General features: G+C 40.5%; 2 protein-coding genes across 11 annotated transcripts in view; one reads left to right on the forward strand and one right to left on the reverse strand.

The window, feature by feature from the left end:
* Positions 1-807: 807 nt before the first annotated feature.
* LOC108608950 (uncharacterized) overlaps positions 808-25,084 on the forward strand; it is a 30,587-nt gene continuing 6,310 nt past the window's right edge. The window contains exon 1 of one of the 3 annotated variants that reach the window (XM_018000597.2): positions 808-1,494. In XM_018000597.2, coding sequence (XP_017856086.1) covers positions 1,425-1,494 — 70 coding nt within the window. In that variant the 5' untranslated portion in view covers positions 808-1,424. Of the gene's footprint in view, positions 1,495-12,163; positions 12,388-24,639; positions 24,713-25,084 lie in introns of those variants that run through there. The other 2 variants (XM_089463056.1, XM_018000598.2) reach the window with 2 other exon arrangements.
* On the reverse strand, positions 2,657-24,654 carry hdly (hadley). 8 transcript variants are annotated; one of them, XM_018000596.2, is made up of 8 exons: positions 24,534-24,654; positions 7,101-7,273; positions 6,945-7,032; positions 5,842-6,220; positions 5,538-5,770; positions 5,427-5,474; positions 3,605-3,712; positions 2,657-3,527 (listed from the first exon to the last, which is right to left on the reverse strand). In XM_018000596.2, the coding sequence occupies exons 2-8, from the start codon at positions 7,251-7,253 to the stop codon at positions 3,364-3,366; spliced, it is 1,173 nt and encodes a 390-aa protein (XP_017856085.1). In that variant the 5' UTR covers positions 7,254-7,273; positions 24,534-24,654; the 3' UTR covers positions 2,657-3,363. The 8 variants fall into 8 exon arrangements, with proteins under 8 accessions (XP_017856085.1, XP_089319177.1, XP_089319179.1 ...); XM_089463051.1 differs by lacking the exon at positions 24,534-24,654 and adding an exon at positions 24,473-24,487; XM_089463053.1 differs by lacking the exon at positions 24,534-24,654 and adding an exon at positions 22,053-22,207.

Raw genomic sequence — 25,084 nt, forward strand, 5'->3', positions numbered from 1 at the left:
TTAAACCACTTTCCAGTGTAGCGATGCTGCAACATAAAACTGAGACGCCAGTTGAAGTAAGTAGCGCCAATCCGAAGGGTGTTCGAGTGGGATTTGAATTGACCTCGAACCAGTTATTGTCCTGACATATTGCACATTCGACTCGATTCGACTCGACTTTGTTAGGCTTTAGTCAGAGTTCCATTAAGTGTTGATGCGCAACTTTTACTAATGCTTGCTCGAAACTTATGAACTTTGTTGATATTATTCAGTGTCTGGTGGGGCAAACCCTATATGACAGATACATTAAGCGCAAATTGTAAAGGCTGTTGGGTGGTTGGGTGGCTGGGTGACCCGTGGTCAGCTTTGTGGTTTGTGCGTTTTACAGCAAATCAATGATCCGCCCAGTGGGCTGTGAAATTTTATTAGCACAAAATGATTTCATGTGCCAAATATTTGGTTAAATTGGCACTGACTGTTCGTAATGCGGAGGCCGGGCCCAGACGGTTCGGTTAATGGCAGCGCGCTCTGAATTTTACGAGCATTAACGGGGCGGGACACTGCGTATACGCAATGTGCGTTACAAATGCCAGCCACGCGTCAGAGCTGGGCGTTTAAGTGCACTTTGGCTTTAATCTGCAAGCAGAATTAATGTGCTTATCGATGCTTGAGATAAAAATGAAAATAAAGATGATGCTGATGATGACCAAGATAATGATGATGTTGTTTAACGCTTGTCGCCTTCTCGTCTTTTCTTTGCAGGCATTTGGTACAACAGTGAGCGAGACCACCGCGATTGGGTACGCGTTGCCGGGCGATAGTACCCATTGTACCCTGTCAAAGGGTTGAGACCATCATCACTGCGCAAATCGTCCTACTCCAACAGCAGCAGCAGCTGCAGCAGCATCAACAACAGCAGCAGCGCCTGTCCCCCGCCGCCGCCCACGCCGCATCAGATCCAAACAAACGCCAGCACCAGTCAGCACCAACAAAGGCACCAACAACAGCAGCAACAGCAACATCAGCAGCAACAGCATCCACAATACAGACGCAACAGCAGCAGCTTGGCAGCGAAGCCTGCCATCAATTTGCTCAGCAATCGACAGCAGTTCAACTACTTCGAGTTCCCATCGCCGACTCGCAGCGGCAGCTCTTTGCTGGCCAATCGATACACCGCTGCAGTCTCCACACCGGCGCTCGACTGCAATCCCGGCACGAGCTGCAACAGCCACAGCAACAGCCACAGCAATTGCAACAACAACAACAACTACAACAGCAGCAGCTACAGCTCTGCGGTTGCCAAAGCGGCTGCTTCAACTGCTTGTGCTCTACTTGCCACGTGCCACGTGGCCAGCAATTCGTCCACAGCCCCAGCTCCGGCACCAGCACCAACCCCAACCCCAACCCCAACCACCTGTCAACCAGAAACCACAAACAGAGAGAGCATGGGTCGACGTGAGATTAAACGCTCCAATACCAGTGGCTCCACCTCCAGATCCTATGACAGCGGCAGCGGTAAGTACTTGTAAGACCAACCGATAGTAACAATGTCTAGTGCCCTAGAGTGCTCTTCGTGGGGAGTGCATGACCAAGTGATACTCTCTTCTACTCTGCACTCTGAGTATATATCTTTATCGATAATTTTCATCAATAGCATTTTCAGCATATAAACTGAAATATATCTATTTGGGAAGCATGTCAAGCACTTTACTTACCTCATTTGAAATTATGTATCTATAGTCTTGAAGTTGGTTGGGAAGGAATGAGATTTGATCTGAGCAGTTTTGATTTTTGATTCATTTTGTAAATCATTTCTCCTTTACACTAATCCTTTGATCTGGATTATCACAGTAGCTCGTGGGTAATTTACAATTTGTACATTTTTTTAGAACTCTTGGGAACTGAGAAAATTTTTGAAATCTAAATTTTTGCCTGCATGAACTGATCTTTAAATTAATTCTTCTTCATAATGCAAATAAATCTTAGAATTTTTGAATTCGTGTTTTAGGATATCTAACTATGAAACAACAGAACATTAAGATGTGCTAGATATGTCAAAGATATTTACATTTGTTATCGATTTCTATTGTAAAGTTATCGATATTTTTAACGAAACGCATCTACATAGGATGTAGAGCAAGATAGAGACTCATAGAGAAGGAAGATTTTATAGTCGTATAAATAATACAGATAATACTTTAGCTATATTGACTCGGCACTTGATGCTGATCCATTTCTTAGTAGTATACCCTCTGCACTGATCCACGCCCTTTTAAGCCCCTTCCTAGAGGTTAAACCTTGCCTCAGCAACAGCTTTCAGTTTATTTCAATTCAGAAGTGGCTGACCAACTCTGTGCAGCACAACAAACGGAACACACAAATCAATTAAGCCAGAGAGACAATGGCAGGCGAGTGGGCGTGGCATTATTAAAACCGCGACGTAATCGGCTTAGAGGGTCGCTGGCAGGTCTGTAAATACGATTGCGAGTGACACTAGGCTGACAAATTAAATCAGCTGAGATTTGTTGTCAAGTTGTCAGCCAGCTGTCGAGGGAATTGAATATGTGAAGGCTTCGAGGATGGCCCAAGCACAAGGAATGCCAATTGGCTGCAGCTGAAATATATATATACTTAATACTGTATATATCTAAATGTGTATACGTAAACAACAACAAACTTGTTAACGGTGGTGAGCATTTATTAGTTTTGGTTTACAGTCTGCACAATATACACCTTAACTTATATGTAAATACTATGTTAGGCGAGTACGAGTATTAAATTTATAATTGTGTATGGTTGTGTGTTTACACACAAGTTGGGAAGTGTAAACAAAACATTCGACTAGATTTCTGTTGTTCCATAATATGCATTAAAATAGTAGTCAAGGTCTAGGAAAACAAAAGCGAGGCATATGTAGCATATATTGAATCGATATAGATGCGAAGGTACAGTACCATGTTGATAATATGGAGTTACGATAATTCCTATAGTAGGCATGTTGAAGCACTGTTTTCAAAGCAGAATCAGGAATACCAAAATCAATTGCTCGACCACATCCGAAAGGAATAGAGACAACTTTTGACTTAGGGTATCTGAGTATCTGGCACTTCTACTCAACAAGGCATGAACTGCTGAGCAATAGAAGCGAACTTATCAGCCTAAAAGAGCTAACATCTCTGAGGAAAAAAAAAGATTTTTCAAAAATTTTAAAACTTGTTCTTAAAGATCTTTCTTATGAAAAAGTTTTCAAATGTGCCTGAAATGCGAGTTTCTCGAGCCAGCAAATGCCGAAAGCAGACGTGATTCAGATCTATGTATGCTGGTGTCGAGATCAGTTTAGCAAACTATTCAATTTGATTCTTCTTCATGGCAAATGGGTGATGACTAAGAGCAAATAGAGAGTATTTCAGCGAGGTGTTGCTCGCAGCCCCGTCGGTGAAAACAGTCGTAAAGCGGACCCAGCGATTCCAGGCTGCAGCACTGCTGCGAGGCGCGATGACAGGCCGTGCCTAATGCATAGCTGGACTCCTGCGGGAATAGCACGGCATCTGCGAAATAACAAATCAAATCGATTTAGTTGGCAAAGCCCCTCGGACACACATGGCTCTCTATGTACTCAGCTCACCTTGTCGAAACATGGGACGTGGCTGTTGCTGTGGCTGGGGCAGTGTCTGGGGCCTTGGCTGGAGCGTTATGGCCCAGGGGGGCGACTGGAAGACGGGCGCGCTGATGCCTGCAAGTGGAAGAAATGGAAGTGTGAGCGCATGCATGCGGGTGATTAGCCAACCAATAAGAACTTAATGCATTTCCACTCCACCAAGCACTGGGTGCAGCGCCCCAGAGACCCAACACAATGCAGTTAGTAGCTGTGGCAACAGAAGCGATTGTTGCCACGGTTGCATGCAACACATTTGCGGCAGATGTGGGTTAGATAATGCCCCACTCCAGACAGACTCAAGCAACTTTGAATTGAATGAGACTTTGCAGTAAGACAGCATATGGTTATAATAGATACATTAAGAATGAAGAAGAAAATAGAATGCGCAAGAAAAAAAATAGTATAGAATAGAGTTATAGATCCACACCAAAATAAATATAAGCATTGCAGTTGGCTGTCACCGACTTTTCATACACGTTCACGCTTGAATAACACTTTGTCTTTATTGAGTTTTACGGCTGCATTTTATGAGTCCATTCCAAAAACTGTAAAGGATATTGATTTTTTGATATGCCAACCCACGGTGGGCGTGTCAATCTATAGAAAATGTTAAGACTGACACGTTCTTAAATGAGAAATTTTGAGAAAATGGGCAAAAGAGATAGATAGAGAGAGAGAGAGAGAGAGAGAGAGAGAGAGATAAGTTAATAAAAGGAACAAGCCTTGTTGTACTGTATTATCCTTGTCTTTAACTGTATATCGTTTATACCCGACTGTTCATATCTTCCCTCTTTAAAAAATATATACGACTATACCTATAAGCCAAATTCAAGTCCCTAGTCTGGTTTCATATAGACAAAAGTATAGATGAATAGGAATGGAAAGACGAACGAACGGATATACGGATGTACGAATCGACGGATGAACGGACGGAGAGAGGGACGATTAGATCGATAGATAGATTTGCGGTTAGAGGGATGGACAGATAAGCGGAATGATGGCTGGATGTCTATCCGGAAGAACGACTTAGAGTCCTACGGACAAGACGGACGGAGTGTTTTCAAGTGCAGATCGAGCATATTAAATAAGCATGCGTTATCAAAATTGTTGAATTTAGTCAAAAACCGGGTCGCATTTAGTATTGATCAAAAAGATTCTTTATTTTCAATATAAAATGAAAGCTTAAAACAAATTAAATTGTTTTCCTGTATAGCTATAAATAAATATTACGGCAGTCGAGCGACTCTCGCTGATTGCCTCGCTCTACATCGACATATCGGTCTATCGACCCAGCGATTGATCGATCACGCTAGTCTGGCTATCGCGCTGTTGCGAATGTTTTCGGCACATGGATTCACGCCCCAGAAGGCGCCATGGCAGCCGAACTCCTCAAAGCAGTTGTAGCGAATCTTGGTGCTGCCCTGCGAGCAGCAATTGACAATGGCCCAGACACACTTGGACACCTTGGCGGTGGTGGGTCGCGGTGGTGCGCTGGTCACGGTTGACTGCGGGCGTGACCACGGTGGCGGTTGCGTGGTTGGTATCCGTGCTGCGGCGTAGTAACGAGAAGGTGAATGTAAGTTAAACAGAGAAGAAGAAGAAGAAGAAGAAGGAGTAGAAGATGAAGATGAAGCGAGGATTGTTAGTCAAGTTCTTTATGGAATATATGCGGAGGGGATAACTAGATAACCAAGTTATAAGACACAGAGAAGCTCATTGTTGGCCAAGTTAATGAATGACAAGAGCGAACTACAACAGAGTAAAGTCTAATTGGCTCGACTGGGCTTACCTGGTCGGCGAGCTTCACTTGGACTCCAAATAGGTGGCTGCTCTACTTCTGCAAGTTGTACCAAAATTGATAACTTTGCCAATTCGATAAATATTCAAGAGACAAACTCACCTTGCACGGGCCAGAAGTTGTTGTTGTTGTTTTGGTCCGCAATCGTGTTACTCGGCGGGGGCTGATCGAACACAGAGAAGTCTGCGTCAGCCGGATTGGAGTTGTGGAAGAGGCTGTTCTCGTCATCGGTATCTAAGCGAGTGCCGATACTTGCGGGCTCCTTGGGCGGCGCATCAGTCCGCCAGAAGGGAAGTTTTCCCTGGTACTTTGGGGGCTTGCCGATCGTTGGATAGCTATATGTTATATACAAGTATTCCTTATCAATATCAGCTTCAGTCTTCAGTGCATTGTCTTTAGAGCTTACCGATAGTATTGCACTGGCCGAATGGGCAGATAGTGGGGCGCCGGCACTGTGTGATAGTAGACTGGCTCTGGCTGTGGCGCATAGAGGTCGTTTCTATACAGCTGGCGCACATTCTGGTTGTAGGCGTGGCGACGATGACGACGGTGATACTTCTTGGGATACTTGTGCAGTGACGCCTCCTTCGTCGGCTCCTCTGTCCGCTGCTTGCTCTTGTCGTCGTCGTCGCTCAATATTAGCGGCGTCTCGGGCAGCACATCGAAGAGAATCTTCTCCTCCTCCAGCGCTGGCTGCGCAGTGGCTCGACTATGATGATGTCTTGTGCGCTGTGTGCGCTTGTACAGCTTGGGGTAGATGGACTTGGTCTCATTTTTAGTCGGATCTGGAATGGTAGTAGAAGGGAGAAGTTTAGCTATCAGCAAGGCGGTCTGAAACTACAAAGAGCCTTATCAAATTGAAGCGGTCTAGTGGGGGCTCTGCAACTAGTGGTGGTACGATTAATTCTATGATACAGAATAATCGATTTTTTTTTATTCCATTGGCGATTTAATTGTATCGCGAAATGTGTTGCAATAAATTTAAACCATAATCGATTATTTAGAAAAAGTAATTAATAAAATTGTATATAATACAATATGTTAAAAAATAAACAAAATAAATAAATAATTTAATTAATGATTAAGTAATAAAATATGATTCGATCAACAAATTTTTTTATACAGTTAGGGTATCTGAAATTATTTTTTCTCTTTGCCGAAAACCAATTTACATTCTAGAAATATCTCTTTTGCCTAAAGGATATAGTCTGAGAGGTGCAGCTGGATGTAGCCAGGCTAGTTAGTAAGTTAAAGATCTAACCTCTTGGGGATAAAAAATGTGAAAGTCTTCAAAGACTTTCAAATGAAAAAAAAAATCTAAAAATGTTAAAGGGTGTTATAGGTGACTCAACTGCGCCCTCTCTGAATCCTGACACATTATAACACGATTCCCGTTACAACTTCGAATTAAACTCATTTAAGTGGTTGGCAAAGTCTAGTCTCGCTCTTGTTTGCTAGTTCTCGTTGAGCTGTGTCATTCGGCAAAGGCTTTCAGTGGTCAGTGCTTACCGTAATCCTCGTTGACAAAGTCCTCCTTGTACATGATCACCGGATGATCCTCGTGGTTAATGCCATCCACGACCTCCACATGATGAATCTGTGTGAGAAGTAATGTGGTTCAAGTGAGAGTCGAAGCAAAGTCTCAGCCTCAGCTGGTCGTAGTACCTCAATATTGTCAGCACCAGGCGGCAAGGTTGAGCTGTCGCCCTCGCTCTCGGTCGAGGGGCGACTCGCTGTGTGATCCACGCAGAGCAGGAGGAGCGTCAGCAGCAGCACTGGGAGTGCATGGCAAAGTTTAGTCCGCGTCGTTCGGTTCATATCCTTCGGTTCGAGTCGGTCTGCAATGGCGAAATTGGGGTGAAAATGAAAATTCATCATCATTCGTCAAGTTTTATTGGCCCCAACTCAATCTCAATTAGTTGAGTCCCGAAACTTTTGCCAACTGCAAATTTTATTGTGGCTCTGTTTTCGGCTTCTCGCCAGACTTTGCGGCTTGTTTTAAATTAGACATCGAGTTTAGCATAATAATTTTTCTTTTGCCCTTTTTTTTGCTTTTTGTTACATGTTTCGTCTTGTGGTTAACTTTTGTATTACTTTTGTTCCGACAACTGTTCTCCTCTGCTCTCTCCCCTCTCGCCTCTGCCCTCCTCTCTATCCAACAAAGCCTTCGAATTATTGTGGCGCCCTTCGCCACTAACCAGCATAACCAAAGTGGTCAGACTTGTTTAGACTTTGAAGTGGAGCTCACAGAACTGTGCTTGCTTCTAAAGTCGAAACACACACATACACACACATACACACACACACACACATGCATGCACCTTGACTAGGTTTCAAAACTTATTTACATAAGTTGAGCACTGTTTACTTAAGTTATAAATATTACTTAGTTGATGCAGCAAGATAAATGTTTTCAAATTTAAATTCATTCTTTTTGATATATTTTATTAAATATTTGTATATATTTTTTTTTAAGTAGGACTCGCTATTCTCATTCTTCATTTAAAAAGCGGAGCACAAAATTTTCAATATGTAAATCATTTCAATATTCTTTTTTACTCAATTTTCAGCACATTTTAAAATTTTCAATTGAAGTTTATAGAACAAATGTTACAATTTTGTGCTGTATTTTAAGTTTTAGATATTCAGTTAAAATTATTGATATATTCAATTATTTTTTAAATGTTTAACTTAAATATTTTTTGTAGTTAGTTTTTTCAATCAAAAGTAGTTAGTTATTTTGAAATATTTATTTATATTTATTTTTATTTTTTTAGATTCGTATTTGAGCAATTCATATGAATGTATAAAATGAATCAAAACTCAAATTTACACTTTTAAATTTTATTAAATATTTGTATTTAATATATTTAATATTTCTATGTCGAGGTCTTTTCGTTTCTATTTATAATTCACTTTTAAAATATAATCCACAAATTTAAAAATATTTCCATATATTTTTTTATTATTTTTCAGTTCGCTCTAAAGTTTCTCCTTAAACAAATTTTATTCATTTAAAGTTTTAAATGGCTTTTTGGTGTTTAAATTTATACTCACATGAAAGTTAGCAAACAAAAATTTGAAATTAGTTTATTTCATTAAGTTTTACGCTTCTATTACTTGAAACTTTTTTTAAACTCTATATAATTTATTGTATTTCTTAAATATTTTGTTCGTTTCGCATCGATGGCTAAGTGAATACTGAATCGCAGATGGTTAAGAACACTTGAATTTATTGAAAGAGCAGCCAGCACTTGAACATATATAAATATTTGTGATATGTGACTGACGTTTTCCCTGTTTTTTAGTCTTGTGGGAAATTGGCTGCCAATTGCTGCGTTTCATTTTCAATTCTCTCGGTCGAGATAAAGAAAAGAACATTTTTGTCAAATGAGCATAACAATTTTTTATGATAAGCGCAACTTTTTTTTCGATCAACAGGCATTCCCGATACGAGCCTGAATCATCTTTTATATACTCTTAGAGCAGATTGTATAAGCTGTGACGTCATTAAGTCGATGACTCAGGGCTTCGTAAATAAAGTAGGGTAAAGTGAAACAATATTTGAAGAGTTTATTATTATTTCGCATATCATTGTTTTCAAAGCAAATTTCTAGAGCTTGAGTCGCATTGCTTTAAACCATTTTTTTCAGGTCTCTAAAAATAGATTACCTAAGTGATTAGTAACCGAGCTTCCCTTAACGGAGTCTTTAAATACTTTTTATGTTTATTCGATTTATCTATTGGCAATAGGTTAATTAAATTTTCGACACCAGAGACAGGGAATTATATTTATGGCATTGGTAATATGAGACCGCAGCTCCGCTCAGCTGCGCGCTGGCAAAAGGACAACGGCGAAAGGACGACAACCAATTAGCGCAAATAAAGCATTCAATTTCAGGGCGTGAATCTCTTTCGGCGTAACCAGAACCCAGAACCCAGAGCCCAGAGCCCAGAGCCCTGAGCCCGGAGACAGCACAACAATGCGAAGCTCAAATATTGAGTGAAACGGCGCGAACTGGGGGAGATACCCCAAGATGAATTCGAGTACTTCTTATTTGCTTATACCTAATGAGAACCTTTTATTAACAATCAACAATGCGAGAAAAAAGAAGCCATAAAAGTGAGCATGCTGGGTGCATATGCTATAGCAACATCAAAAACCCTCGGGTTCCATCGTCAGCAGAGTTTTTGTCGAATCATCAGAAACAGAAATCGATATCTGACTTATCATTCTTTTGTTACTCTTTCTAAATAGTAGCCAGTGCATAAAGAGCTGATAAAACTTACAGTAAGAAGATAGGTTTACTTATATACAACGAATTTATCTATTAAACAATCGATAATAATCGATTTCATGGGTTGCTTTTAGATAGTTGATCTATCGTTCCATTGAAGGCCTGAGCTACATATATTCAAGCTCTTATACTCTTAGTCTGATACTTATACTTGTATTTGTATTTTTAAATACTTCTACTATGGTACTTTTATACATTATTTCTTTACACTTATATTTTTACACTCTTATACTCATTAGGTCTGGGAAAAGATAAACTTTCCTTTTTCCAGACATATAATTTCTACAAGCCAATATACCCGCTTTCACGCATTTATAGTACTTACTCGAGAAAGATAAACAATGTGGTAGAGATTGAGACTGAGGGAGAGAGAGGGAGATTGAGTTAAATTTACTGATAAAGAAAAAACAGAAATATGCAAACGGCAAATTCTGTAAACTGTGAGTGAAATATGCAGTGCTAAAACTTCATCATTGACTTCATCATTGGCATGTTTTTCTGATGGCATTTTAAATTTTAATTAAATGCAATAAAATATTAAATATCAAATTATTTACACGTTATGAAAACCAATCACAATTCATAGAAAAAATTGCGATTTCAAACGAAATCAATTTGGAAAATAAATTTCAATTTCCATTTCCAATATGCTCGGTCACAAAATCACCCACAAATATCTATATGTATATATGTATATACTTCAATTTTAGGATTTGTGGTTTTTGCATACACGTCTGTGTGTGTGTGTGTAAATAACGCATAGGCATTTTAATATCTATGAGTAAATGGCTGCATATAAAGCTCAAAGAAAATAAAAAAGCAAACATCAAGGCGATAAATGCAAGATAAATAATAAACAACATAAATAGAAGTTCAACAATTACAAAAGGCATAACAGAAATATACAAATTTCCATTGCAATAAAAATTCCAAATGGAATTGGGAGAAACACAGTTGAGCATAAGTGACTATATAATACTCGTCTGGTGTGTAACATACTATGAATCTGTTTTTAGAAAAGTCTGAGCAAAGGCTGAGCAAAGGCTGAGCCATTTAGTTACATAATATACCTATATCTATACCTATGTATAAGCCTGACTGACCCTGGGTTCGGTAGACACGTCTCTAGTCTTGCGTAAAGCCATTAACCATAGTATTTATGCTGCATAATTATTCTCGACTTGCCTCTAAAGACTCTGTGAGATGAGGTAATGTGAGTATACATACAATATATATGTATATTCAACTTTACTCCCACCCTTGACATTGCGAATGAGTATGCATAAAACATTCATGGTTTTCCATTTGAGTTCCCATTTTTACAGCTGACCCATTGCCATTGGAGTCGTCATCAATTTTACAATTTTATGCGCAGAAAAAAAAAGTATTTATTGTTCTTATGCATATAGTAAGTTGTGGTAGATATTTATCGCCGATATAAACGCGATTCGCCAACTATAATGTGCACGATAATCAATAGAGAATCGAATTAGTTGAGCAAACATTCATTTATGCCTTTGCCAGACACAATTCGATTCGATTAATGCAAGGACTTTTAATATTATGACCCAGAAATCAAATTATTAATAGAATATGGCATACATTTAGCACCCGGGCAATTGTTTACCGAGTGGCACTGGCACTGGCTGTGGAAGCACTCAATTGGATAGGCTAATGCCTGGCCAGCCATGGCGACCCAGTGAAGAAGATGAAAATCTTGATTTTATTTCATAATATAAACAGGCAGGGAGAGAGAAAGAAAGAGAGAGAGAGAGAGAGAAGAGTAAGAGAGAGAAAGTGAATGAGAGAGGGAAAGAGAGAAAGAATGGTAGGGAAGAAGAGAGGGAGAGATAGATAGGTGCAGACAGTGGGCAGCTAGACCAAAGCAACAACTGAGACACCTCAGAGTGAATATTAACCAGTAGGGAGTGAACGACTATTAGTTGCCCAACACCTGAGACAAAGAGAGAGAGAGAGCGAGAGAGAGAGAGAGGAAGAGAGAGAGAGAGAGAGAGAGAGAGAGTTAGATACAAATCACAGCTGAGATATCTCCAGAGAAAGGCTGAGCTAGTGGGGGTGAACGACTATCAGATATCCATTACCTGAGAGAGGGAGAGAGAGAGACAATGACAGCTGGAGGAAACGACTTGCCGTACAAGTTCTCAGGTCTCTGATATGTAGAAGGAGGTATCTCTCTTCATATAGAATCTACATATGCATATGCCGAGCACATGCTTGTATGTAGATATACCCCTCCTCTTTAATGTATTCAGGGTATACAAAGCAGTCGCTTAGGGCCGAGGCAGTCAGGCGTGAGCTACGAGCCAGCCTGGCCAAGGTGCAGGGCGCGGGGGCTGCTTCTGTTGCATGACTACTCCAACGGGCTGTGAGCTGGCCAGCGTTGGCTATGCGGTGCTCGGCCCAGTATTTACAGTATTTGCCAGTCAAGCGGCCCTCAGGTGAGACGCTTGGCCAGCTCGCAGTTCAGTTTTTGTTTCCGTAATAATCTAAAATATCCGAGAACATTGCGCAAATGCCACACGGAATATGAGCACTGATTAGACAATGAAAACACATCAATGTCAGCTCAAGACTGATAGGAAAACTAATTAAAAGCTAAACTAAAGCCTCAGCCCACACAACTATGCAGCGAGGTAAGACATGAATTCTTTATTTCATATTTTTCAATCTCACAAAATGCTAAATATTTAAATCTTGATTGTTGTGCTCGAGCTCAGCAAGCTAAGCGAGCTAAGCTCGACGGCTTACGAAATGAAAATGAGCATATTTGCTCGGGTTGTTTGTTGCTCGAGTAGAAATTGTAAGAATTTTAGATATAGGGATAAGTAAAAATAATAATGAAATAATATATAATTTTTTTAAATTAAAATTCTGTGAATATTTTGCTATTAAATTGCTCGCAGTTGCCTAACATTTTTTACCCCCTTGTCAGATAGAGTCTTAAGCGTCTAACAAGATTTGTATTTAGTAGGCGTGGATATAAAAGCAAAATAATACTATATCTTATTCATTTCTAAAGCTATGTTCATCCCGTTTCTCTATGTGATTTAGTATTATCTCTCATCAACAGGTCTTGTCATAGCAGCAAGCAAAGCTGCTCTGTACTATGAGCGTGTATTATTCAGTCGGTATGGCTCGACTACAATGCTGTTACGTGTTTTGTCAGTGTCGGGCGTGACATGAATTTAAAACCCGTTGCCATATTAAGTGGCTTACAATGCGAGGCCACAGAAAAAGGAAGCAGCAACAGCAGGAGCGGCAGCAGGAGCAGCAGGAGCAGCAGGAGCAGCAGCAACAGCTGAATGTAAGCGCCATCCTTGTGTTTGCCTCAATTCTATTCATGTGTCAAAGTGTCGTCCTGTCATATGCGCTTACGTAGAGGGAAACTGATGCCACGGCTGTCTCTGCTGTTGCCTCTGCTTCTGCTGTTGCTGTTGCTGCCGTGTAAGGGGATCAACAAAATGCAAATTCAAACACAAATGCAAATGCCATTGGAAATGTCCTTTGGACAGCTAATCGGCTTTTTGTGCAAATCTGTGCGAACGCAGCGTTCGTAATTAGTGAAAGTTATGCTGATGCCCAATCGATGCCCGATGCAGAGCCGGGCTCTGTTTTATTCTGGCTATGATTGGCGTGTGTTTTTGTGCCTCTGTAACTGTTAATTAGTTTGCCTGGCCCGGTTGTGCGTATACGTTATGTGCATGTTGGAGCCATGCCAGATGTGGTCCACTTCTATCGATTCGAATTTTCTATCGAATTATGTAGGTAATTGTTAATAAGTGAAAGAGTAATGATACGGCCACAGTCAAGAGCAATGCAAAGTACCTGGGTTTACTCAAAGGTTTAATGGTGCGTATACGCAATGTGAATTCTGCTATTCATTTGAAGTCAGTTCAAAGCGTATGTGCAACTGGAGATCACTTCAAAGACTTCTTTGAGGCACTGCAGTCTAATTGAGGCATGTTTCTGTTTCATCAGCATTCCTAATTACACTAGAACGTTTCAGGGTGCGTATACGTGATGGGAGAAGATTAATGCATCGCATGTTGCGATGACTAATTCAATGGGCTTTTGTAGTGCAGTGCCAAGTGTTTTGTGCTGGCGACTTCTGAAGAAAAAGTGACGAGTGCATTTTCATTTTCCAGAATTGCTTACGAAATTGAGTCGCTCAGCGGTGCGTATACGTAATGACACCCACTGGCACAATGCCAGTTGCGCTGTCAATGCGTTGATTTATTTATATTTTGGTCGTTTTCCCATTTAAAATCTTTTAAAAGAGAGAGCATCTGATTACATATGCTTTCAGTCAGCTTGCGCATCTTTAATATAGTTGCAGGCATACATGCATATATGGCCCAGAAAAGATGCTACTTAGTATCAAAATCATAGGCCAATCACAAAGAGAAAACGTAAGTGTACTCTAGTCGGGGATTACCGAGGGAGCCCCAAGGTCAAGGCGTTCCCTATCTGTGCGCACTTCGGCTGAACTTCACTTCCAAATTTTACGACTCTCGCAGTGGAAGCGTGCGAGATGTAGTGAAATATGGCGCTATAGCTGTTTCTTATTGATTTTTAGAGAAATGAAAAATGTTTTGAATGCATTTAAATTAAGATGATCTGCTGGTGTTATTTGAGGATGTGCACATGATTGAAAACTCGAGATCTGACGCATCAACTTTTCAGTTATGCCCGAATACCTTGAAGACTGTCTTTCGCTTATATACGAGATATTTTCTAGATATAAGCAAAAGTTTTTTATACCCTGAACCCTCTGGGTCGATCAGTCTCGACTAGTCTTCTTACTTGTTTATACTTATAATTTGATACAGTTTGTATATATATTATATATCGCTTATATACAAGATATTTTCTAGATATAAGCAAAAGTTTTTTTACACTTATAATTTGATACAGTTTGTATATATATTAGCGCTTTAGCTACTTATCAGATTGTAGATCTCATAAGTAAGTGTAAATAATTTGGTTACACTATTATATTCATGGTCAAATACAGTTATACTAAAGGTCAATTAATCTTCCACATTATTATACTCGATTACTTTCAAGTTCGCATATTCAAATGTTTCAATGCTCTTATATTAGCATACGAAAAAGGTATCAGTGATTTAAAGCAAATTCATATTCGATGTGATCATACTATAATCATCATCATCGATGAGTTCATTCAGAGAGACTGACAAGAGCTCAGACAGTAAAAACGACCTGGCTGAATCATCTCGATTGTTGGCCTGGACTCAGACGATATGAATGCTGAAATGGAATGGGCCACGCCTCTTCCCGCCGTCTGCTGTATGCACTTCAACAAAACTAATATGCCCTGAATTGCAGTTTTCAATGAGCTCTGTTAGAGTATTTGTGCCTCGCCTCGGCTATGCCCTTTGTCTTTTCATTTATGCACGCTGTTTTGTTTTCCCTTCGTCTTCATCATCTTCTTCATCATCGTCTTCTGTTATTTGTGCTTGTGCTCGTGTTGCTTGTGTTTTTTCTGATTTAGCTGGGAGGCTGAACCGCAGGCCAAACACTGGCAACTTTTCTTATTATTGTTCAAAAGTGATTTTTATGTGCCGCATGCACAGAGTGAGTGTGAGAGTGAGAGAGAGAGAGGGGGGAAGGGGGGAAAGACACACATTGATAGAGGGAAACAGAAAAACTTTACTTTGTGCTCGTAAAGTGGGCCAAAAAAGTAAAACAATGCAAAACCAAATGTGAATTCAGCTCGCTGCGGCTTATGGCTTGCAAATGTATTCGCTGCTCGGTTCTCTGGGCTCGGCTCTCTGGCTGCCTGTGGATGTTGAAGAGCTGAATAATGAATCTGCTGCAACTTTGAGAATTAATCTGCACATGCATCGCCCGAGCTCTAGACAGCGCAGCACTTTTTGTCTATCTGATATCTATATCTATATTCAGAAAAAGTGCTCTCCATTTCTGTGCTTTTGATAATTATTGTAATCATAGCAGCAGGAAGGACAGCGTCCTGCCACGGACAGCTGACGTGACATCGCAATGGGAGAGCTACAGACAAAACAAACGGCAACAAATGCCACAACAACTGAAGCATCTGCTGCTGTTTCAACTGTTGCTGCTGCTGCTGCTGCTGCTGTTACAAGTGTCTCAAAGTTGCTGCGCTCCTTCAGAAGGACGGAAAACCACTTCTGTAGCTCTAATTGCCAAAGTTGTTCGCTCAGAAGGTCAAAAGACAGCGTCGAGTTTACAATTTATGAGCCCAAACATTTTAAATTATATTCAAATATATGCAAAAGCCTGAAAGTTCCATTAAAAAAACGTTTTATAGTTCCAGTAAAAATTAATATGTGTTATTCATTTCCACAAGCGACCCATGGACGAAGCGAGAATCGATCCACAAAATTTCTGGTTGGAATTGTAAATGGAGATACGCTGATCAGAGGGGATCTTATTGATTTCGCATATATATGAATATAGATATAGGATAGGTAGATGTAGAACAGATTCCTCCAAGTCTTTCGACTCAAATCTAAATAAAAGACAACTCAGATTGACTAATAATTGACAGAGTTGATTCTAATCCAAAAATACATCAAACTTAAAATTCTGCATGAAACATCCAATTTCAGTCACGAAAATCTCATGAATAAATTAGATACGAAAAAATTTAAGGGGGAAAATTTAAAAGCAATTTTTGGTAGTTGCAAATGGATTCAGGCAGAGTGAGAAAGGGGAGCAGCCAAGAGGAGGACACATTTGACAACACTAATACACTCTTTTCACTCTCTACACTCTATGCCACACTATGGCAACTATGGAGTGTTTCGACAGAGTCGAGCTCAGGCTGTGGTTGGTGCTTGTGGTCGCTTTGAAGTGGCCACGTGGCGCCACAAAATATTTATTAGTTTGCATAGCTTACAGTTGAGATTAGCCAAGGCATCTGTCCGATTAGCACGGCTCGCTCCGAGCCAAAGATTTTTATGTATTGTCGTATACGCGTTGTTGTGTATTGGACACGCCCAATTGGCCTAATAGCCATGTCGACGCTGTGCGTGCGTGTGTGTGTGTGAAAGTCGTGTTGGACTAACAGCTGTTTATTTACTGCCCAGCTGAGCACTACTACAGCTATGACTGCTGTGTCTCCTGCTCCTGCTCCTGCTCCTGCTCCTGCTCCTGCCCCTGCCCCTGCCTGGCCATGGCCTTGGCTCTGACTGTGCTTTTTGCTGCTGCCCATGGAATAACCTGGCTCTGGACTTGCCCCAACTCCTGCTCATGCCTTTGCTACCAGATATACGCCTCCCCCAGGCTATGCTCCTGCCCCTGCCCTGCCCCTGCCCTACCCCTGTCTCTGTGCCTGGCTCAACAGCTACTCCTGCCTCTGCCTCGTACAGCAGCTCTTTGTGTTCTGCTGCTCATTTCGGCGCTCTTGGCTTGTTGCTGAGCAGCTTAACGGCCATCAAATGGCAATTTTCATTTTGCGTTGCTTTGCATCCGAGGTCGCTCGACCAATGCACGAAAGGCGCGCCAAATTAATGCCAAGTTTTGTCCTCTGACTGCGACTGGAGCTGCTGACAGCTCTCACAACTCATCCCCCACCTCAACTCGATTCCTATCTCACTCTCTCTCTCTCTCTCTCTCTCACTCTGTCTCCTTCTCTCTGTTAAACGACCGCCGCCAAACGTGCGACGCACAATTGACAGCTAAATTGTCTGTCAATTTGTCTCGCTAGCTGAATGCGTTCGCTTCTGTTGACACATGACTATGCTATATATATATGTATACATATATATTTGCTAGTGTGCGTTGTAGTTGTGTGTGTATGTCTGTCCTGCTTGTTCGGTTTGTGTAAGTTGACAGCTGGTTGATGTTATTATGCCTCTTCCTTCAGTGAAAGAAGAGCATATTGGTATGAACAGTTGGCTTGTTATTTTGCAAGACTTGAACTGATATATAGATATATACATATATGATGCATATGAAAATATATACGATCCATAATACATGTTGTGCTATATGATATATTTGTATATGCTAATATAGATTTCGATTTACTCTACACTCTATTCAGAAGCTTAGCTTAAGGAGTATTCAATAGTCTATCACGCCCACACTGCAGCACTCTAGCTCGTTGTGGGTTGGGGGCGTCAACAGCAACTGCGGCTCTACATATTATTAGCAAAATAATTTCAGTTTGGCATTTGGTAATTATTGTCCGTCTATCGATGTGGCCTTGGATAGAACATCCTATTGTCTCTGCGGCTGCTGCTGGGTTGCAAGGGTTGAGCCGAGCAGCAGTGGCAGCGGACTGGGACGCCACTGTAGGGGGACGGCACTGTAGCTGTAGCTGCTGCCCGTCGCTTGCCTCAACAAGTGCCTGTGGGTGCTGTTTGGCCTATGTTTGCTTACAGGGCGTGGCAGTTTTTCTCACACGCATCTATTTCAAGGCCGTGACACACACACACACACACACACATAGAGACATGCGTGAGCTGATGTGTGTTTATTTTGAGCCCATTTTGAATGCGTTGGCTTAAATAATGCAAACTACATGGCGAACAGAACAGCAAATGTGACTTAAAGTTTTAATGAAAATCCCAGGCTATGCCAAAGCACACATAAATATATATGTATATGTATGCATAAATATACATATATATATATACATTTGTACTTAGCTCACCTTGAGGGCCATACCAAAAAAGGTACTTCAAACATCAAATATTAAGCGACGCTAAAGCATTGGCCCGCAGAGCATATTAAATTTTCAAATGCTCGCACTTCCCCTGATCCTAATGTCTGCAAAACGAATGCTGCGCGCCGAGTTACCCGAAATTGATCCAATTTTCCCGCAGCAATTGAATTTAACAGTATGCAGCATTACGCATACGCCCCATTGCGCCGTCGACTGGGGCGAGAAGTGAGTGCTGATTAGCAGAGATTTACAAGTTGTTTCCATCATTATCTCTGCTAGTCTCTGGGTCTCTTATCTATTTGATCTATTCATGAGACGCCGAGCGCCGAGAACTCGCTCGTTATATTAGGTATTCTGATTCAGAGGCTAGTTAATGGCATAACTAGTTCTCTTAGAGCTCGAACTAGTTCTTTTGGACTTGTAATTCCACTTTGTTGTGCCATAAGAGTTATCTAATAAAATCAAACAAGTGAGAGTGTGCTTGACTTGATAATACTCTGACGTCTGTAGATATACATTGTATATCTCGTATTGCACTTACAGACACACATACACACACACATATACATATATAGGCACACGTGCCCTTTAGATTATGATAAATAGGTTGATTGAACTTCGCAGCCGCTAAATTAATGACCTTATTAAAACTCAAACTGTGATCTTGACTTGAAAAACAATGAAAATGTTTTGTTTCCAGTTTCCCGGAATAATTAGTAGATGCATTTCATTACGGAAATTTGCGAAACACTGAGAGCTGCGTTTCCCAAGTGATGCATAAACTAGTCAATATATCGATATTGATCGATACGAGATGTCTGAGAAGATATCGATAATGTAATACATAAAACATGATAGAGAAGTGCAGCCTTTACTCCCCCTCTCTATATTTCTATGCCTATACACATACATACATTTATACACACACCCATCACATAGCTAGTCCCACACTGAATATACCCAGAACTGCGCTCAGTGTATGAATATACTAATTAGATAAATGCCATTCCCTTTTACACACAAAGTAAATATTTATGCAGCTTTGGAATTGTTTTCTTCGGGCTCTGCTTCCGCGCTCTATTTGCGGCTTATTTGATTAGCTGTTTGGGCCTTTCACATGACTCATCTGCTTCCCGGCGCCGGCTGTCATCGATTTTACACGAGCTCCCACGAGCGGCTCATCGACTACCAGGCCGGGCATAACTCATCAATCCATAACTCAGTTTGTGGGTCACGAATGCAGTTTGCATTCCGTCATCGCGGCGACGATTTGGCTCGCAACACGAATTCAATAAATCAAACGCGTGCCGCAACTGCGTGTTGCCCGCCAATGATTGACACGCCTTTTTGACGAAGCGCCGGCCTTTAGAAGGGGGTGTGGCCATGTCGTACGCCAAATGTGGTCAATTAGCAAAGCTTTGCTCTGTGGCGGGAACTAATTAAAACGCGCTGAGCAAACACTATCCTCTGCCCTGACCCCGCCCCCACTCCCGCCCAGCACTATCAGGAGGGCAGCTTGGGGCACGTGCGACTAGGATTTGTGAGGCGTTCTATGCTTATTTAGTTTGCTGATTAATGACAGCTGACACAGGTATAAAATGCATGACAGACTGACAGACAGAGACAGAGAGAGAGAGAGAGATAGAGACATAGAGAGGCAGAGTAAGATAGAGAGAGATATTGATGTATCACGCAGAGCGGAGCGTGCCTAGACAACATATTGCGCATACGCCCAGTGGGCGGATAAATAAGATAAATTGCTAAAACGTTTGTCCGGAATTGTAGCTGATGTCCCATCGGTTTGACAACAAAGAAAAGAGTTTGCTTAGCCAGTCATTTAACTTTCTGTTGGCATTTTGTAGAAAGTATATTCAACGGCCAACTCTTGTTGACTTGAATCGTGTCTTGAGCTGCGGGCAACTCCACTCTGTGACTTTTGCTTCGGTGGGGAATTTTCGAGCATGGCCAATGTGAATTAAAACTCTATCTGACAGAGTTGAAAAATCGGGTATTATCTATTTTAACTACAGATCCATAGGGAGAGCTGAATACAGCTAATTGATTTGCTCCAGCTTATGTTGCCTACTCGGCCAATAGCAAATAGCAAAGGCTTAGCCTGGTCTAGAACTAGCCCATATCATGATCTCATGCTGGCAAACTTTTGGCAGCCACAGCCACAATTTCCGTTTGTCTGTGCATTGGCCGTGAACACTTAAAATTAAAGACGCTTTGAGTGGAGTCAACATAAAGCGAGTTGATTGCGGATGTGCCAACTACACGCAGATCTGTTACACTTGGCTGATAATTCCCATAATTTGGCAGCTCATTTAGATTTGGATTGTTCGCACTTGACTCTTTGTTTCGGCTTAATTGTATGAAATTTGCGATGCTCAACTTGTTCATTAGATTAATTATATTTCGTCTATGAGGCGAGAGGAATGAAAAGTAATTTGCCATGCGCCATTTGCCATTTTCGAATTGCCATTTGCCGTTTGGCTTATAGATTAGAATTTCAGCGACTGGCATTTTAATTAGACAAATTCATTGAGAAGGTGCAATCGAGTGTTCTATGAAATCATTTACATGCACACACAAACATACACACACACATACATATGTATATACCATCGAAATCTTAATATTCATTTAAATTTATCGCATTATTATTTTCTTGAAATTTAAAATTAATATTTTAAGATGCTGTTCTTCCAGCTTTATAAAGACCTGAAGACCTTGAACTATAGTTACTAATTCGTTTAGTACAGTTATGCTAATAATGAAACAAGTATGTGTGTATGCCATCGGGCATGCTTGACTAGGAAATACCCGAAAGTGGGGTACTTTCTAGGCTTAGGTATCTTCCTTAAGGTCAGGCCTATTTCAGCCTATTACATACAAAACCAATATACCCTGTCGTTAAGTCGCATTGACATTTCTCCCAATTAGCAGTAAAATGACGTATTTTAGCAATTTAAGGAATCTCCAATTAATATTTACATACCAAAATCGAGATTTATTGGTTTTGCCAATTGACGTAAAATTTTGCTCACGTTTCTGTAGTTATTGCTAATCAGTCAATCGTAAAAATAATTGCTGGCTCTTTCAGGCAGGTAAAAGGCAATTATTTAAGGAATGCGTCAAAAGAGAACATAAAAAACTGATTCATACATTGAGCCAATGTTTACCAAACGCCGAACGAATGTCGCACGGTTAAATGACGAATAATCACTAAAGAAAAACCCATTCCACACATGGCCTACGAGGCGTGAACATACCGTAAAGAATAAGATAAGGCTTGCGTTACTAAAGAGATTAGGGATATATAAGATATTATTTATCGTTTTTTTTAAATTCTGAGAAGAGTTGAAACAGCTGCAGAACACATTTCATTTTAGAAAATTAACAAAAACAAAAGTGAAAAGAATTAAAATTCGAAAAATACTTGAAAAAATAAACAAAATATATACAAATTTACTCGAAATTAATTTTTGATATACACATATGTAGATATATATACATTATTAAATAACTTGAAGATCTCTTTAATCAAGCTCTTTAAGTAAGCTTGTCTACGCGTGCAGCAGCTTAAATGTATCTTCAAGATATAAATACTTCACTCACTCAATACGAACGTATCTGCATTCAGTTAAACACGAAACGAGACTGAGTAAGCCAAGCGCCGAACAAAGTAGAGATGAAGAGCTTGAGTAGCGTTTCAATGCGGCTCAATGTTGTTGTTGCTGTCTGTGCATATTTCCCTATGTTTGCAGCAAAGCACACACACACAAACACAAGAACTGAGAGAGAGACGTGCGTACGTGCGGGCGTATGTGTGTGTGTGTGCGTGTGAGCAGCAAGTTTTAGGCTGTCGCTGTCAACAGAGACAAGACAAAAAGAAGAGAAGAAACAAACCAAAAAAAAAAAAAAAAAACAGTTTCTGCTTATTTGTATGCTTGTGTGCGTGTGTGTGTGCTTTACCAAATTAGCAAAACCGGTTTACACTGGATGAACTTTAGGCAAGGGACTTAGCAAGGGCATCGGGGTATAGCAGTACCAGCAGCAGCAGCGAAAAAAAGACATGCTAAAGATAAACAAAAGCCGCTTTTGCTCATTAGCCATTGTTGTCGTGTTGTTGTTGTTGTTGCTGCTGCTGGTGCTGAAACGCGCGACTGATTCCAGCAGTCAAACATTTGCCCCACCTCGCAGAACAAGCAGCTGCACCCACAAGCCCCAGGTAGAACTAACTGCTCAGCTTTTTGGCAAATTTTATCAACAAGGTCGTGAGCGCAAAACTAAACAAAAATCGAGAGCGAGCATGAAGGAGAGAGAGCATGCCAGCGAGTGAGTAAGTGAGTGAGTGAGCGAGAGCAAGGCAAAGTGTATGCCAATGCTCTGCTGTATGCATAGCAAGGCGTGTGAGCGGGAGGGAGATGGAATGCGTGTGTGTGTGTGCGTGAGAGTAAATTCAACAAGTCGCGACTCGCGAGCTGCTCTTCGTTTGGCTGCCTCTGTGCATATGGATATTCGCGCTCATTTAATGCATATTTCCACGTGCGATCTGAGCTGCGACTGTTATCTGCTCTGTTAGCGTGTTGGAGGCTGCACTCTACCCACTGGTCCAGTTGCGTGGCGAAACGAGTTTAGCAAAAAAACATTTCACTTCATATTTGCTTAATTGCGATATTGTCATTTCAGGCACACAATTCGCAGTTGTTATTGACGTCAATATTTGAGATAAACACACTGATAACCTCATCCAGAGCCAGAGGCTAAGCTTCTGTATGAACACAAACACACTCCCTAATGGCTATAATACGATAATGCAACAATAGTAAAATATTGTCTTTAATACTTTTTTGCAAGAGTCTAATAGCATTTTTGAATATTTAATTTTATCCATAATAAACAAGAGAATATTTAATCTTTTTTTCTCTCTAAATAAAAAATGATTTCATTGTGGCCAACCGACCGGCTGGCTTCATATGCATAGCTGGCAAAAAGCTACATACATAAATATGATAAAGCGGTTGTAAAGAAACTGTTGTTGTTGCTGCTTCAATATGCAAATCAGCAGAAATCGTGAGCAGGCAATGCCGACCCGTATTAATTGCAGCTTTTAGCTTTAATGTGCAACAAAAGGCCAAAGGCAGAAGGCCGAGCATTTACTGCAAGTAAACTAGAACTCGTATACTCTAATTAGGGGTAAATACATTTGCACTGATATGAATACTGCGTACCACAATGCGGGTTTGACTATGATCGAAAAGATCTAAGTCTATACTGAAGTAAACATTGGAAAAGTCAGAGCCCCAAGGCTATAAACGCATTAAAGTTAGTACTGCATAAGACTAATCTAAAAGAGCGAAATATGAGCTAAAGTAAAAACTGCCGAAGGAATTCAGGCTTAGCTAAAGGTCTAGCAGTAGGAAATTAAAGATATCATATGGAAATGTTCTAAGACCCAAAATATCTAAATAGGAACTGAAGTAAAGAGGCCATAATATTGGACTGAATGATCTTAAAGTATGGCGATATGGCCTACATTGTTTGTTTACGATCTAAAGGATCTAAATATGCACTACAGTGAGCTCTGTATAGAAGGAAGGTCTGCGTATAAAAATGATCGTGCTTATATATGTACATATTTGGTATCAAACATATTAAAGTCTCTTGAGATTTATCTCCCTCTCTCTCTCGCTCTCAGCCTCTTGCAGTGTAACTGAACTGATTCAGTATTTGCCTCTTTTTTGTGAGTTTGCTTTCCATCTCTCGCTCTCGCTACCAATCCGGGTCTCTCTCTCTCTCTCTCGCAATCTCCCTCTCTACCCGCTTCACTGTAAACATTTGCTTACTCTGTTTTAGAACATGTTTCAATTAAAAATTATGTTTTATTAGCAATTGAAAGTAATAAAGAACGCGTTCGTTGACTCTTTGCCGTTTCGTTTTCGAATATCGCGTGAGCGCTCTCTGTTTGCATATTATTTCATACAGCAGTAAATCTATATACACATGAATATACACACACATACATATTAACATACATTTATTAGTATTATATTTTTATTTGTTTTTGCTTATACTTAATTCGCTTTTGTCACTGACCGTTTTTTGTTTTCGACCGTCGTTGCTGGCCGTCGAACGATTCGTTGTATACTGAAAGTTTCTCTCCCGAGCAAGAACTTATAATTGTATTCAGTTGTGGTCGGACTGTTAAGGCGAACGGAAAGACTATTCTCGACGCTCCAAGACCTTTTCGTATTTATAGCCAGAAACAATTGCAAGTTAGAGAGAACTGGGTATATAGATTGCGAACAGTCGGTAGGGGGCGTGGCCACAAAGCATACATCAGCATGATCAGGAGCTGAGTCGAACCAGCTCTCTGTCTCTTCTGTCCAATATAAGCAAAAGCAATATATTTGAAATAGTAGAGTCTCAATTAGTAGCTCGTTTTACATATGTATAACATAATAATTTTCTGGAAATTTCATATAGATCGGACATTCAGAACCATAGTTCAATCAGTCGGCTGAACGATCATCTTATGCGCAACTATGTGGATGTATGCATGCTATGAACACTTTGTAAATTGTAAAGCTTAGATAAAGGATTTAGGGTATCTAACTGTCGGGCAATCTCAACTAGTTTAGCTTTGG

Source organism: Drosophila arizonae, chromosome 2 (assembly GCF_054131065.1).
Source record: "Drosophila arizonae isolate 15081-1271.41 chromosome 2, UAZ_ARI_1.0, whole genome shotgun sequence".
NCBI classification, from domain to species: domain Eukaryota; kingdom Metazoa; phylum Arthropoda; class Insecta; order Diptera; family Drosophilidae; genus Drosophila; species Drosophila arizonae.